Source organism: Pithys albifrons, chromosome 20 (genome assembly GCF_047495875.1).
Source record: "Pithys albifrons albifrons isolate INPA30051 chromosome 20, PitAlb_v1, whole genome shotgun sequence".
NCBI lineage: Eukaryota > Metazoa > Chordata > Aves > Passeriformes > Thamnophilidae > Pithys > Pithys albifrons.
The window spans coordinates 11,044,339-11,061,226 of record NC_092477.1 but is presented as its reverse complement, the minus strand read 5'-3'; the positions used below and the strand labels follow the sequence as shown (position 1 = coordinate 11,061,226).

Sequence of the window (16,888 nt, the reverse complement as noted above, 5' to 3'; positions counted from 1 at the left end):
CTGCTGCTGCTGCTGCAAAACCAGAGTGACAATAAACTGAAAAAACAGAGCACTTCAATATATAGATTTGTCATTGTATCCAACAATCTGCAAGTCCAGGAGGAAAAAAAATGAGGTAAATGCTACTGTGAACTGACAAGAAAACAAATAACTTATCTGGATTAACTAATCAATGAGGATAAAAGTCAGAGACTTAAGAAAATGTACCACTAGGGACATGGAGAGAGTTTCTAGGATAAGATCAACAGTTAATAAGCTCAGGGCAGAAGTTGCCTTTTTATTTCTGTTCATATGGCAACGAGCAGGGGAGGGTTTAATGTCCTCAGGAACCATCTGCAAAACAACAAAAGTACTCCCAGTCACTGCTGAGAATAGCAGTGCATTATATAATCTGCAATTCTAATTGATTTCAGTACAAATAAATAAGTGTGATACACATGGTTTACTTTGTTCATTCAGAAAACAAACAATTTGGTATGAAAACAACTAAGTATTTAAAAACAAACAGAAATCTATTTTATTTTTTCCAACAGATTGTACATATTGTAGCTTCAAATATACATTTTTATGTAGTTTATAATTGATTGTCCTGATTTTAATTTTATTTGAAAGACACCCTGAATGATTGGGATTTGAAAGAAATCTGATCTCTTCACAATCATTTATTCAATAATGAACAGTTTCTGAATACCAGTAAAAACAATTTGCACAGTATTTATTTTAAAAGGAACCAACAAATAAAAACTTGGTCTCTTAATGTAAAACAGGTGCCACAGCAATTTCCATGGAACAACACCATGCTCAGGGAATGCTTATATTTCCTTAGTAAAATCTTGATTTTTCCAGTCTTGCCAATACAAAAGGATTATTGATTTCCTCTGTTTTGCCAATCAAAGTACATCCTCAGCACCCCACATTTAGATGTGAGAATTCAACAGGCTCCTGTGAACTGCATGATAAATAACCCCAATCACAGGCACGTTTTTAATTGTCAGACACTGAAGTTACTGATAGAAAGGCCTCTCATTTAAAGTGCTTTGCCTCAGTATTTGTCTCATTTACATAAAATTACAGACATTTAAAGTGAGGAGCTGGTTCTGGGTCCCTTCATTCCTTATGCCACATCTCCAGGGTGTGTTTAACCAGTTCCACAGTGTATTAAAAAGCAAAATTAACAATGCACAATCACCTCTAAATCTGCTCTGCCTATCAGGAAAAGTTCCAGTTATAAGAGTTTATTCCAAACCACAGCAATGGAGGATTGAGGAGATTTAATTCCAGCTGCACATTTACATTTTTCAGGCAGCCACCAATGATTTTCTGAACAAAATTTTCAAAATATGATCCCCTTGTCATCATCCACCACCTGAACATGATAACCAGAATAAGATAATTTGCACACAAATTGCTTTAGAGACCTGCACACAACTTAAAACACACTGTGCTCTTCAAAGCAGATAAAGTGCAGCTTTTAACAAAATTAAAAACAGAGAAGAATAAAGTTTCCACCCTTTGGATTCTGTGTGACATCAGTCTGAGAAGACCATTGATCTTAATGAGCCTTCCCAAAGCACAAGGAGAATATTTTGTGGAATATTCTTCTATCTTCATAATTCTCTCTGTGCATCCCCTCATTGTCAACGTGAATGTACAAAGTAGGCCAGGGCCACATTGGTATTGGGTACAAGTCCAGAATTAAAATTCTTAAATCACTCATTTCTTGACTAGAAAATAAAAAAAAATCAGAGGTTAAAATTCCTCTTTTATTGCCTATTAGGAAAAACTTTAATCAGAGGCTCTTCTCAGATAAATCTTATTAAGAACCCTGATTGTATCAAGGATCAAGGTATCAAATATGCCTTCAGTCATCCTCATCTTCACTGTTAACTCATCATCCCCATAGTAAGTCCACTGAGACTCTTCTTTATGGAGCTCCTGAACCTAAAATAGAACAAGAATAAGCTCAAGAATAAGGATATGGTTGGTTCTGGAAGGTACTGAGACACTGTACCTAAACCAACAGCTTCACAGATAGATATATATAAATATTTATAAATATATATATTTGTGTCTGTGTATATATTTTTATATGTATTTATTTATATAAATATATTTTGCATTTTCATATGTTAATATATTAATTTAATTTACAACTCACTAGAACTGGAAATACTGAATTGCTATTGCAAGTGTAGTGAAAAAAAAGGCAGTAACTTGAACTTCTAAAGTAATTAAGAAACCATGACTCTCACAAAAGCATAAGAATTTCTAGTTTAAACCCAAAGAAAGTACACAAATCCCATTTGGAAATCTGCTTACCAGAATAAGGTCCACTCTGTCTCTCTTACGGTTTCCATACTTGGTCATATTTAGGATTTTTCTTTTCATTTCTAAGTCATTCTTTTCCAGGTTCATTATTTTAATAATTTCCCCCTGAATAAACACCTACAAAATAAAAAAGGCTGAAAAAAATTCTCCTCACAGGAATTGTGGCACTGTGAATGCTGCAGATCAGTGACAGGTGCCAGTGTGAAGATCCAGCTTTGAGTCCAGGAACAACCCAAAGTTTGGGGAACTGATCTAAATGTAGCTGATCCATCCTGGCCAATCAACATGTTCTAGTCAATGTTCCTTCAGAGGTGACACCCCAAATGTCATAATCAGGAGAATGTAGGTCCATTCCTCTACAAGCTCCATACATTTGGAATATTTTGACTGCTCAGCTCAGCCTGTATTTATTCAGGCATTTCAGAGCAATGTTTTCTTCCCCAATCATCTCAGTTCCTCTACCCCAGTCCTCCCAAATGTCGCATTTCTTGTTGCCACTGCAATCCCTGCTCTCATCACTGTCTCTTGTTACTGTGCTGTACATTCCCCGAACGTACCTTGACATCACTGACATCTGTCCTTGTGCAGAAACACCTGGAACAGCAAGATCCCACGTTTCTTTTCATCCATGGAAACATTCCTGGATTTGCAGTCACCTGATGTTCTGCACACAACTCACGGGTCAAATCAAATATGACCTGTAACAACAAACCCACAGCACTGAATCTCTCATTGCTGCCCTTTCAAGCATTTTCTCAGCACTGCTGAAGGATTTGGGGCTGGGGACAGGAGAGGTTTGAGTGCCAGGGCAGCATTTCCTGGCAGCACCTGCACTGCTGATGGTCCTGTAGCTGGCAGTGCCCAGGCTCTGATGGCTGAGGGACTCTGGCAAAAGCCTTGAGTCACAGCAAGGGAGTCCCTGAAGGGAAGTTCTGGCCAGGTGGGGGTTGGTCTCTTCTCCCAGGCACTCAGCAATAGGACAAGGGGGCACGATGGGCTCAAGCTCTGCCAGGGGAAATTGAAGTTGGAGAGCAGAAAAAAATTCTTTGCAGAGAGAGTGCTCAGGGATTGGAATGGGCTGCCCAGAGGAGGGGTGGATTCCCCATCCCTGGAGGTTTTTCAGCTGAGATTGGCCGTGGCACTGAGTGCCATGATCTGGTAAAGGGACTGGAGTTGGACCAAGGGTTGGACTTGATGATCTCAGAGGGCTTTTCCAGCCCCATCCATTCTATGATTCTGTGATTCTAAGGACATTTGTTCTACTGGAATTATTTTGCAGTAGATCACCAGCTTTCCTTTGCAATACCTTCCAGTGCTCCTTCAGCAATATTTTGTGTTAGCAGTTAAATTAATATTAAATGTTATCTAATATGAGTCAACCTACAGAACACTAAAATAGTTAATTAGCAGTCAGTGCTCTAAAAATACCTGGTTATACATCCTCTTGCTTTCTGCTTCCACATCATTCCCTGGGAGATCATTCCATTCAAAGCACTTTGGCACACCAATGGTCTTGAAATTTGAATTTATGTTTTCTGGGGTCCATAATTCTTCTACAGCACATGCAGACAAGTTTTTAACATAAGAACTGTAATGTGGTATCACAAGAGGAACTTCCACAGTTTTCTTCCAAGGAGCTGAGTGCCACTGATCTAATTTGTACAAATATTGCTTTTGTCTTTGTCTCCCCAGCACGTGTTGGTCAGAATTAGGCTGAACAAAGTCTTCAGAGCTTCCAAAAACAGCAGCATCAAGGATTTTTGTAAGGAACTTCAGTGGAGAAGAAGAAGAACAACAACAACAAAAGCCAGGTGACACGTTCCATATTTTTACACAATTTATAGAGGTATTGAGCTCATTAACAACTGAATAAAGTTACACTTCAAACCATCTACTTACTCACAGGCCCCAAGAAAGCCTTGCTGATGTGTCACTTAAAAATTACCTATTCTAACTGTGTTGGATAGAATTCAGAATTAGGAAAAATTCCAAATCTGAAATTCCATGAAAACTTTTGACATTTTGAAACATTTATGTTCTAAATGTGGAGTACTCTCCCCACAAAGCAATTTTCTCACAGCCAGGAATGACAAGTGACGCTGACAAGTGTTCAAGTTTGCTCTAAAGTGAATAAAAATTAAAGTTTGTGCAGATTTATCAGTTTTGACAGCTGACAAATTCCATCAGAGAAGTCCCATTTGTTTTGTCTGGACTATCTCTAGCCCTCAACCCCATGTTCAGCTCATCCTTTCCCCCCATCCACGTGCTATCCACTGGCTGCAGGATAATTCCCTAAATGAGGAATGGGTCAGATCAAGGGAGGAATGTGGTTCCTGATGTTGAAATTATGTAATTTTTATGGATGATGAAAAACTGGGCCACACAAATTCTTGCCTGGTCTAACATTTAAATAAAAACTCTCCCACTGTACTTACTGGCAGAGTGTTTGGAGAAGTCTCTGAAGATAAATTAAGTATCTTGTCTGCTTTTGATCCATGTTTTCTTTTAATCTTCTTATATTCTTTAACTGCATCGTCTATAAATTTAGTTACAATTCTTTCTGCTACTGTGTGACAACCATGAATACAAAGTGCATCAAAATCACCCAGTAAAACATCAGAAACCTTTGCTGATGATTCAGATAAGACAGGAACTGCATTTTCTTTGAGGAGAAACAGTTTCTGATTGTTGCCTTGCCTTAGGCCTTTGCTGTAATTCATCGTGTCCTTTTCAAAGGCACTTTTATATTCGTGTTGAGCTGTTTCAGAAAATGCAATTAAAATGTCAAACAGAAGTTTTTTACCGAGTTCACTTGCAATATCATCAGCAAGTTTAATTCTTTTCTGATCCTCTACCAAGCAACAAATATTTTTGCCCGTGTTTACCTCATCTGTGTTATTGGTTTTGCCTTTCATTGGAAGCACAGCTGCAAGTATCCTTTGTTTTATTTGTGTCACTTCTGGTTTTTCCTTATCTGATCCCAAGCACATTAAGCTCTTTTGACAGAGAGATTCATTACACTTACACTGGTTGGAATGTGGAAACTTTTGCTCTTTTTCATGCAGCAAGGCAGTGTGTAACCCAGACTGGTTTTCTTTTATTTCTGAACCTCCTGCACTTTTTGGGTCTTCTGCTTTCTCCTCTGTAAACCCCTCTCTCTGCTCATCATCTTCAGAGTATTTGCAGCCTCCTTTGAAGGATTCATCATCACAGGAGTCAGAGTCTTCTTCCCCACTGTAATTGGAACTGTTTTTGTTCTCCCCCAACAGGTGTGAAACCTCCTCAGGCCTGACAAAGACACCGCAGTGCTGAGCACACCCAAAGTACTTCACCCCTTGGTAAGTTCCAGCATTGTCACCCTCAGCTTTGTCCAGGGCAACCCCAGCCCAGTGGCCACTACCAAAGTGAGTGAGTCCTTTGAACATCAGGGTGCCAGGCTGGGTCTGCCTCACGAACACTCTGTGCCCAATTTCAAATGGTAACAAAGGGTCATCACTGTCCCCCCCAGTGCTGGGCAGCATTGAGTGAGTTTTGGACTGTTGCATTGGGAACTTGGGGCTTTTACCAGCCTGGCCAGAAGAAACAGGGTTTGACACAGGCAGGAGCTCCAAATGCTGCAAAGGTGTCTCATGTTCTCCTTGCTGGTGTTCTGATAAGTCCTCCTTGGAGCTGGAAATGGCTTTAAGTGAAGATTGTTCTGAGAGTCGACTACCCTGAGTTGATAAAGCATCAATTGTCTCTTGATTGAGCAGGGGAAATTCTTCAGGCATGATGTTATCAGGTAATGGGGGCAATGCATCCATTTTCAGTGATATATCTCCATCCATACCCTGACTAGTCTCTGAGCCTGTCATTTGTTCTGGTGGAGCTGGGAAATCATCCCTGCTGAAGGGAAGATCATCACTTTTCACTGCACCTGCACCTAAAGGGGGAGGAGGAAGATCTTCACTTAGAAATGACAAATCCTTTTTGTTAGTGGATGGCAAGTCAGCACTTCCATAGGACAATATTTCATCCACAGGAGACAGTATTTCTGACAAGGCATCCTCAGCACTTGGAGGGAGACCTTTATCCCTAATGGAAGTTGCATCATCTTCCCCTTTGGAAGAGCAGTTCTCAGCTTGAAACAATTCCTTTCTTGAGGAAGCAGAAGAAGTCAGTTCTGTCCTCCCTTCCTTCACAGCTTGTCTTTTGGTTGTGGGGTTACTTTGATTTCTTTTTGCCACCCATTCTTTTTGCTCATCCATTCCCACAGCAGGGCTGTCAGACTGGGAGGAATGTGCTGGCTTGGCTTTGTCTGTTGGAATGAAAGGAAGCAAATGCTCAGCGCAGCCACGATCCAACACATCTCCAGGGTATTTCTGGGAGCATGGTGAACTCTCAGCCCTGTCATCTTCATGTTGCTCAGTAGGTGATGTTTCCTTTCCATCCCTTACTGCTACGGGCACCTCTTTGGAAAGATTGGGAAACACATCACCACTGTCATGGACAAACTCCTCTGGGACACCAACATCTGTGTCCTCTCCATGTTTCAGCTCTGACTCTGACTCTGAAATGGAGCTTTCCAAGGTGTCAATCTGAACTGCAGATACTTTCTGAAATTCTGGGAGTGAAGAGTCTGATTTGGCACTTTCACATTTCAAAGAGGAGTTGTTTGCCTTGGATGATGATTCAGTGGCAGCTAATCCTTCAGAAAGTGCTCTCAAATTTAGTTCTTCCTTGGGAGCTTGATGAGAAACATGGTCCAAATGCTTCAAACACTGACTGTGATCCACCTGATGGAACTCAGAAGGGACAGGCACTTCCACTTCTTTAACTGAAACATTTAAAAGAATTATTTTTTTAAAATCAGCATTTTATAGAAGAGGTTGCTGATAGATCACTTAGAATACACAAATCTATAGTTTCCCTCACTATGGAATCTATGAGTAAATACAGAAAGAGGGTTCATTAGAAAAATGACATAAATACAAAATATTGCCACAATATGTAAATATTTATAATACAGAGACTATGAATCCCCAGAACTATTTAAATGATATAACTGACTCATATATAAACAGACAGTTTTATGTGTCCTACTGAGAGTAAGAAATATGAACAGAGGATAAAATCTGGAAACAAGAATAATTCCAGCATGTTTTGTCAAAGTCCATCTTCAACTGATCTATGTTCTTTTAAAAAGAACACCCTTAAATTACTGAAAAGATGCCTCAAAAGAGTAAATTGTTAATGATACAATCAGAGTAAGTTATGATTTTGTTCTGAGTGAGCAATATAATCATATCTCCTAATGAACCTTTGAGAGATCCCCCCATCCTGCCTGGCAGTGATTTATACACTGGGTATAGAAAGCAAGACACTTGGGTAATGAAGGAGAATATTGTTTCTCTTTCTGTCTGCATTAAAGTTTGAGTGAAGGGCTTGAAACAGATTGGACATAATAGCATTAAATATGATTTACCTGCTCCTTCAGGAGTATTTTCTGCCTGAACCAGGCACAGGTTACACCAGGTAGAAAGAACCCACAGGCCCTTCCCTATGAACTTGCTGCCACATGGATTAATATCTTCATTGTCTTTAGGATCTACCACTGTTTTTGATAGAAGTGCCTTGTCCTCCAGCAGAGTTTCCTAGAATGTAAATATTTAAGACACAGAGTCATGTCTCAAGGGAAAAAAACTTTGCTAGCAGAAAGAATAACTGAGATCAGATTAAATGTACACATTCCCCCTAAGAGATATAAGCACATATGGACTCCTGTGCACATGTTGGGGCTGTATCAGGGAGGCAGGAAACACAAAAGGGACTGGTCTCTGCAGCTGCTGTGGGAAATAACAGTTTTTGCTCTAGGAACAGGTTTAGTTTCCCCTGGAGCAGCACAGATATCACCCACAGGAGATGGGTTAAACACTCTGGCACCAGTTAAGAGCACAGAGAACATGGAAGGGAGGGAAAAACTCTGCTGAACCAGCCCAGGTTAAAATTTAGTGTTCAGCTGAAGTGAACGTGACCAACACCAGAATCATTTTTACTTAATGTCATAACTGCCAAATGAGTCTTGTGCTGGTCCTGCCTCAATGCCAGTATAACCCAGGGCCCAGTTCTTTAGGCATTAAGGTGATCCTTACCAGAAATTCACACTGTCTGCCTTCCCTTGGAATGGGTGTGGATGTAGGTTCATCCAATCCAGATGAATTTGCAAGTGCCACAGGTAATAAAACATTATCCTGAGCAGTAAGTCCTGAAAGGTACAACATTAAATTACAATGTTTCCAGTGCTACTTTTTTTTTCACAAAAAGCTTTACTTTGCCTTTTGTTCAGCTCAGTCTAAAAGTCTTATTTTGAGTTATTTACAGTTTGAGTAACCATTGCCCTACACATTCCTTGCTGAAAGGACCAACTATTTTATTTATCCAATTATCAACTTAAATATCATCCAGTTTCATGGCAGCAACTGTAAAGACAAATTCCAGGAATTTGTACACTTTCCCTCTTTTCTCATCTATGCCCAGCTGCTGCCTCAACCAAACAACTTATACTTTTGCTACTTGTTCTTGCTAATCTCAAGCTGATCCTGGTACCAAAACTCACACTGGAGCCAACCAAGGACCAGCTCAGCATCACAGCTTCTCTCCCATGGGCTAATTAGCAAAATGTCCTCCTCTGAAACATCATTTGAACTGCTCCAAAGAGCAGCTGAAACTTCAGCTTGTGCCCTGAAGTGACCAAGTGGCCACAGACATGGTTTGTGCAGAATTCTTTACTGGGTACCTGAGTTTTTGCAGTCTTTAACCACAAAGGCTGAGCCTGTGGTTCCACCAGTAGCACCACACACTCTCTTGGCCACCATTCCACACCTGCCAGGACCTTGCAGGCCAAGGGGCTGCTCCAAACCCGGGGACTCCTCTGCCTGTTTCTGGGCTTGAGTTTCCTTGTTCTCAGTAGAAAAGCTGTGAACAGTTGGGCAAATGCTTAATGACTGGGAGTTGGTTTTGTGTCTCCAAGTTAGTCATGACAAATCCATATAAAGTCAATAAAAGTACAAATTAAATGCTTCTGGTAGTGCTTGATAGTATTTCTAGAGTGTTCACACACACATTTCTAAACCAGCAAATTAGGAAAACCAGAAACCCTCTGAATAGTTTATTTATTTCTCCATTTCCCTCCCTCTCACTTGATATGGTATTTTATACAGCCAGTTTTCTATTCTTCACAGATAAGAATAGGAAGAGACTGAAAAAGCAAAATCAGGTCAAACTCTGAGCCTGTTTGCCTCCTCCATTTCCAATCAATTACAGCATATCAGATTTCAACAGTTCTCATTACATTTTCTACTTTAAATACAGCATTGCAACTTTATGGATATTTGGGACATCAGATACTGATTGTGGTGGTGACTTTGAACTTGCTAAACAATCTTCTTACTGCAAAAGGCAACACAATTCCTACTCACAGACTCCTCCCTTAGTGGTACAAGTTCTATAATAAACAGTTGAGGAAGTTATTCTGTCCAGAAAAAGAAAATTCTTTAAGGTGCAGAAAGGAGGCCTGTTAAGTATTCAACACCACTAACATTTAAGGACTTCAAAATAAGTATCCCAATTCAGAATGTATATCTTCAATTCTTAGTTAAAAATCTGTCCACTTATAATAATTACAAGTTTCTCTATCCCTTGTTTCTAGTATTTAACATCCATTAACAAAACTCTAAACCAGCAGCTTTTTCTGCATGTTGGTCATTTATTTATTATTTCAGTTTTAGAAGTATTTCCCAGTCCTTTCCACTCCCTTACAGCCCTGCTTATTAATTATGTTCCTAATCAGTATAAAACACAAACACACCCACACTGGTGGATAAATAGAATAATTCCCAGTGCACTCTTACACAGGACAGAGATCTATGGACAATCAGCCAGAATTTGGGAGCATCTGAGTTCCACCAGGCCCTGGCTGCTCTGCACTGACACAAATATTCACTGCTTTCCTATGAGCAGGCTTGTCAGTAACAAGAAGGGAAAGCACAGCCAAGAAACCTTTTAAAGATTCCTCTGACTTGTAATCAATAACCCCATGAATTATAGATCAGGTCCATGCAGGGATTTATTTGAAAGCCTTTCCCTGAGGGGACTTAAGTAAATGCACAAACCTGACTCACCATTCTGCTGAAGCTACACTGAATGAAAGGGGTTTTTAATTCATATAGATATATACTTGTCTTTAACTGTCTTTTTTCTTCCTGAATAAACTAGATTTTTGTTCTGAGCTGTGTGGGTGCTGTTGGCTCCTCACTCCTGCTGGGCAGAGGGAAGCCCACAGAGATGCTGGAGATACAACTCCTGGGAACAGAGAGGTGGTGATTTCTCTGACTAACTCCTGAATTGCATCTCACTGTGGGCATTTTACACAACAACTCTGCACTTCAGTTTAAGTATTTGTATTACAAAAATCCTTCTGTGGTTAAATCCTCAATGAAACAACACCCTGCTCTGAGGGGTTAAGTGATGCACAGGCTCAGAGCCAGAGGATGACAAAGGAGAGAATTTCACCAATTAAATCAATACCTTTCTACTCATTTGTGTGGGTATTTTGAAGTCTAATTAATATACAGTTGCAGAGAGAGTTAAAAGCTATGATGAAAACATGAACTATCATTAGCAGTTGTGTGGCATCATTAAAGTGCCCCGAGGAACTCACCATTTGGGACACCAGGCAGGTCAGAATGATAAGCAGTGATCTTTGTGCATCAAATGTTCCAGTACAGAGGTTTTCAAAAGTTTTCATCACAAAACCTCCTCTTTGGGGTACTTAAAGCTTGCACAATTATCTGGGACATGACTGCCTCAATCTTCTCCACTGGATTGGTTCTTATCTCCAGCTATCATCACCAGAAAGGGTTTTACTTACCCCTGATGTTTCTCCTCCTGTTTTTGCTTGAGTTGGACACAACTGTCTTTACTCCCTGCCAGCTCAGGCCTTTCTGGGGGGGCTGCAGACTCTGCTGAAGAGGAGCAGGACTTTGGGTCAGAAACAAGCCTCATTTTCTTCAGCTTTATTGCTTCTTCAGTTGCTGGGCACCTTGTAAGCTAAAAGGAAAATGTAACAGGAGGTTTCAGCTGTGCTCCTCAGCTGTGGGATCAGCTCTGACTTCAGCCCTCACCCACCCAAAAACCCACCGGGACATCCAGAGACTGTGACTTCACCACCTCTTGCTTCCCAGGCAGATTGTGCAGCTTCTTCTGGAGCTGTGCTGTTGAAAGCTGCAGCATTAGGATTTCTCTTTGCTGCTTTAATAAGAGCTTCCTTTCTTGATGGGCTGCCCTGTAGATGTTTTGCAGGTGCTGGATCTCTGCCTACGCAAAGCGTGAAAGGAGAGGAACATCAGAGCAAAGATAACAAGACCTACTTAAAAATATGTGTAATGTTCTTAACATACTACTCACAAAACACCCTGGAAATTCAGTATACAGATTTTGTTCCTTTTTTGTGAAATATTTACAGTTTTATTTTTCACTGAGGGTTCCAGGGGGGTCACCTGTGAAAACTAATGACAGGTAAGGGGATATTTTGATGGGGTGTCAAGAGGTGAGACCTTTAAAAATTAATTATCTTCAGATAATTCAAAACTACAGGATGCTTGTGGTTTGAATTAGGAGTCCCTTTAAGGAAAGGACAGGCTTATACTACATAAAGAGCAGGACACACTTTCTGACTACCAAGTATAATTATGAACCTCTCATAGCAGAATAACTGAGACTATAAAATTAGCTGTCAGATTAATTTAATATATTTCAACATCAGAAGCATAAATCTGCATGAATCAGTGGAAACCAGTATTACATGACCTGTTTGTTACAGCATAAATAGAAAAACCCACAATAACAGTGAAGTAGCAGAAAACAAGATGAAAAAAAGATGTTTTCTTTTATCCAAGATTTACAGACTGCTGACTTTGGCACAAAAAACACCTCACTGAATGTAGGAAACAAGCAGAATAATGCATGCAAAGTGTCTTCTTTTTAAAGAAAAAGCAAACCCCACTTGCTCCAGGCACCTCCCTTGCTGCATCCTCCCACTGGTTAGGAGATGAAGCCCAACTCCTCTCACTGCAGCTTTACCTGCTCCTTTTTCAGCTCCAGGAGGATTTTGCTCTGCTTTGCTGCCATGGCAGAGGCTCCATTACTGTCCTGCAGGTTTTCCAGAACACTGGAGATCAGAGGAGCATGACAATCACAATCAGATAATTAAATGCCTTGAATTTATTGCTCTTCAGAAAACACCACCAGGGATGGGAGCAAAGCTCCTCAAAGCAGCAGTAGAGATGGAGGGCTCAGCAGAAACTTCTGCAAGACTCAGAGAACACCTCCCAACCTTGGGATCAGAGTGCCTGGACCTCTCTCGAGGCAGGTGGAGTGTCCTGAGCACTCAGTGCACAGCCCTGGGGGGACACGGTGCACTGGGGGGGTTCACACTGCACCTCATGGGGCCTCAGCCTGGTCAGCACTGAGGTGTCTCCTTAATGTCCCCGAGGGCATCTCAGCTTGGTCAGCACTAAAGGACACCCCTCACCATCCTTGACAGCTCCTCATCCCAGTCAATGCTGAGGGACATCCCTCCTTGTCCCTGAGGTTTCCTCATCCCAGTCAGCACTGAGGGACACCCCTCACTGTCCCCTGAGGGCACCTCACACCGTCCCAAAGGGGGCTGCAGTGGAACGCTCAACTGCTCTGGAAAGACTAAACCCATGCAGGCTCCTCTCCTCTCCTCCTGCTTTACTACACTTGCTTTGTAAGAGAAGGATTTTATATATTTATTTCTGTTCTTCCTTTCAGGAGAGAGAACAAATCCTGGCCAACCAGTTCTCCCAGCGGTGCAGAGTGCCCTGTCCCCGCCATGGCAGGTTTGGGGTCCTGCCCTGTGCCCCTCACCGTCTGTGGTGGCCCAGCCAGGCCAGCTCTGCCCTGGCCTTGTCCCTCAGTGCCTCTTTGCGGAGCTCCAGGAGGGTTTGCTGGTGCCGAGCCCGCAGCTCCTCTGCCCTCAGACACTGCCCCGCCAGCGCCAGGCTGAGACCGCAGGACACGCCGGAGCCTCCGGAGATGGGAATGACTGTGCTGCCCTGGGCACAGAGCAGAGCCAGCGTCACTGACAGGGGACTCACAGCCACAAAAACCCCAGCCCAGGGGAAATCACCACTCAGGGCATGCACAGAGCTGGGGCTACCTGGCTGTCCCAGCTGGCTCTGCCACTGCTCTCGACAGAGTCCTCCCCACAGGGCAGGTTCACCAGAGGTGACAACAGGTCCAAGGCTTGGTGGTTGGGCAGTGGCTCCCCAGGATCTGCTGGCAGGGATGCTAAGGAAAAGAAGTAATGACACTATAAATAAACCATCTGTAACAGAAAGAAAAAGAGAGACCAGACCACAACTCCCTCAGTGCAAGTTAAGGTCCAGTCCTGAATTCAAGGTGCCTTTGCAAAGACTCAGCAGTTGGGCCTGGGCACTGCCCTCAGCAGGAGCCAGAGGAGTCACCCCACAGCTGTCCATCTACAGGAGCAAGGGATGAGCACCGAACTCACTTTCAGGTAAAATCATGTTAAAAGGGTAAAAAGAAAAGAGGCCCATCCATAATGTAAAGAACTATCATCTCCCAAGATGATTTTCTGTAGAAGGATTCAGAGTACAAAGGGAGATCACTATGGTTTAGATACAGATAATGAATATAAGTATTTAGGTCAAACCTTCCAAACTGTGTTCCAGGCTGGGCTGGATGGGGCTTGGAGCAATCTGGTCTAGTGGAAAGTTGGAACAAGATGACCTTTAAGATCCCTCCCAACCCAACCCATTCTGTGCTACATGTCCCAGCCCCTGGATATTTGACTGTTTCTAATGCCATGCTAAAAAGTGTTGTTCTCCCAAGACCACCAAATCCTTCAGCTTGGCGTTCACCTTCTTGAAGCACTGAGCAATACAGATCTTTTCCTCCTAGAGGTTTCCTTTCTCCCACTATTTTGGGATCCACTGGACTGTGAATTCTTTCTATCTTCAATGCAGGTTGTCTCAGTGAAAAAATCTCCAGATTACTGAAAGTAAGAAAAAAACTGAAATATTTTCTTATTGCAGTCAGAGATCCTATTTAAATTCCTACCTTTTATAGTCAAGCCCTCTGTGAAGGCTGAATCTTTTCCAAACCAAAATGCTGCTCATTTTTATGTGATATTGGAATTTTTACCTGTGCAAAGGTGCCTTTCTGGTAATTGCATCCTTAAGACCCTAGAAGCAATTCTCAAGTCTTTATGCCACTTTAAATGAACATAAAAATGTGCACACACAATATTCTCATTCACACCAGGGTATATGAGGGTAATGCAAAATGAGGAAAATTATATTTTCCCACAAGTTTCAAAGGACCTTTTAAAAATGCAGCATCTCTCCCCAGATAAGAAGGTGTTAGTATTATGGTTTGGGCATAAATCAGAGTAAAAAGACTGTATTGCAATTGCTTTGGTGCCCCAAGTTGTTCATATAATCAAACCACAGGCCAGATCAGCAGAGGGCCTTGCTGTGTCCTGCCTCCTGTACCTGCCAGCAGCTTGGTCACCTCCCAGCTGGTGTCCTCTCCATGTCTGCCCTGTGTGGCACAACCCTGGCACAGAAGGATCGCTGCCTCTGGAGCTCCTGCTCTCCTGCACACACAGAAATTATCCACAGACCTCCATGGGCTATTGGAAAGGCAGAACTTCCAAGCCTCCTTCCCTCATCTTCTTAGGAAAGCCCTTTGTTGCAGATGATGCAAAGGATAACTCAAAGTCTACTTTTTGGTCAATATTAGCATCTCACCAGGGTCTCATGTCTGAGCAAGTATCACAGTAAGGATCTCTTGGGGCCAAACCAGCAAACCAGCCACAGACACCAAAAGCTGCAGCACCCCAGTGATTTCACATCAACACTCCAAGTGACAGTCCAAGGGACTCTGTTACCTGAGAGACCTGGGCACTTCCAAAGAGTCACCCTGATCTACAGTTTTAATCAGTTAAAAACTCTCTTTTTATTAAAGGACTAAGTGAGAATAAAACCCAGTGAGGATTGCAGGAACATTTTGCTGAACCTAGAGGTGTTAGCCCTGAAATGATGACTTACCTCTGGGCTGTGCTGCAGCAGGTCCCTCAAAATCCTCTGGCTTTCCTGAACCTCTTGCTTTGCTTTCTCCCTCAGCACTCTAAGCTGCTGTTTCTGCTGGAGCTGATGGACCTGTGTTTGGAAATGACACATTATAAATGATGTTTTTAACCAGGTGACACAACACTTCAGAGCTGGAGGGCAAAGGGCAACCAAGAGAAGGCAGGACAGGAGCTGCACAGTTCCTGTCACCTCCTGCTGCCCTGGGCAGGCAGGACAAGCACTGCTTTGGCTGCAGCACAACAACCTATTCTTGGCCACCAGAGCTACACAAGGGTCTCGAAACACCAAACAAAGCTCTCTGGGGTTTACAAACCTGATGCAGCTCAGCTGATGCCCACTGATTTCAGCCTGAGCTCACCTGAAGCCTGGGATAGTGAGCACCTTTTTATCTGGAACAGCAGAACTGGAATTCTCTTTGCTCCTTGCACGAGTTGCTCACTGACCTGCAGTTTGTGAGCCAGCAGTAGGGAGGTTTGCCTCAGAGTGTCCAGGTGGCTCCTGTGCTTCTCTTTCAGCTCTGTGCAGCTACAGTCTCCCCCACCTGCAGAAATTCAGGAAATAGATGGTATTGTCACCATTTACTGATTAACAAAAGCCTGTGCTTCATTTAATGGGTGCCAGCTGGAGAAATATCAGAGTTAACCAGAGGCAGACAGTGCAAGCAGATTCCTTCAGGTTCCAGGTGCTGCCCTGAAAATTTCTACACTGGCAAATGCCTTTGGGATTTAAGAATTTATGAAGTGTTTTCCCAGCAGGGCTGACTTGCTGGCTCACCACTGAGGCCAGTACACCTTGGGAATAATCTGAGAGTACCAAGGTATCCCCAACAGGGTTCCGGGGAATCTGCTGCTCAGCCTTCTCTGCTGCACTGCAGGTCTGACTGTACTCTCCATATGTGTCTGAGTCCTGACACATAAACAAGGGATCATCACAAGGGGAATGGGTACTTTGTTCCTAACTTCATTTTCCTTTTGAATCTTCCCCAGGCCTATTTTTGGAAGTGTCCCAAATCTGACATCTGCCTTTATTCCCAAAATAACTTCTCTGCATACATTTACTTCTTCTGTCATAACTGTAGAAGGAAAATGTCACTACCTACACCCTCTCAAGAAATCTGTGAGCATAAAGTCCTGCAAATCTGGGGAGGAGATAGGACTTGAGGGTCTATGCTAGGAAAGAGAGGGATTGGGGAACAATTCCTGTCCTAAGCCTGAATTCCAGAGTGTGAGTTATTGTCACTCTTGGTCCCTTTGCTCCTTTGCTGCACCAACAGGATCAGAGCACTGGGTACAAAAGAAAATCTTCCCAGCTGATCATTTCTTTGGGAACTTGAGCAGCATCCCTTGTGTCCCCTCCATCCATACAGGGGTGCAGGCTGAGTC

The 16,888-nt window shown here is 42.5% G+C and overlaps 1 protein-coding gene across 6 annotated transcripts in view; it reads right to left on the bottom strand.

Moving 5' to 3' along the window:
* Positions 1 to 16,888, bottom strand: part of CCDC187 (coiled-coil domain containing 187) — a 38,479-nt gene continuing 21,591 nt past the window's right edge. For 4 of the 6 annotated variants that reach the window (XM_071574515.1, XM_071574519.1, XM_071574517.1 and 1 more), the window contains 17 exons: positions 15,950 to 16,047; positions 15,465 to 15,575; positions 14,907 to 15,010; positions 14,274 to 14,407; positions 13,550 to 13,680; positions 13,258 to 13,445; positions 12,448 to 12,535; positions 11,506 to 11,682; positions 11,237 to 11,415; positions 9,104 to 9,282; positions 8,460 to 8,572; positions 7,793 to 7,961; positions 4,764 to 7,144; positions 3,757 to 4,098; positions 2,886 to 3,026; positions 2,320 to 2,445; positions 1 to 1,941 (listed from right to left, as the gene is read on the bottom strand). In XM_071574515.1, the coding sequence (XP_071430616.1) occupies positions 1,786 to 1,941; positions 2,320 to 2,445; positions 2,886 to 3,026; positions 3,757 to 4,098; positions 4,764 to 7,144; positions 7,793 to 7,961; positions 8,460 to 8,572; positions 9,104 to 9,282; positions 11,237 to 11,415; positions 11,506 to 11,682; positions 12,448 to 12,535; positions 13,258 to 13,445; positions 13,550 to 13,680; positions 14,274 to 14,407; positions 14,907 to 15,010; positions 15,465 to 15,575; positions 15,950 to 16,047 (4,817 nt within the window). In that variant the 3' untranslated portion in view covers positions 1 to 1,785. Of the gene's footprint in view, positions 1,942 to 2,319; positions 2,446 to 2,885; positions 3,027 to 3,756; positions 4,099 to 4,763; positions 7,145 to 7,792; positions 7,962 to 8,459; positions 8,573 to 9,103; positions 9,283 to 11,236; positions 11,416 to 11,505; positions 11,683 to 12,447; positions 12,536 to 13,257; positions 13,446 to 13,549; positions 13,681 to 14,273; positions 14,408 to 14,906; positions 15,011 to 15,464; positions 15,576 to 15,949; positions 16,048 to 16,888 lie in introns of those variants that run through there. The other 2 variants (XM_071574518.1, XM_071574521.1) reach the window with 2 other exon arrangements.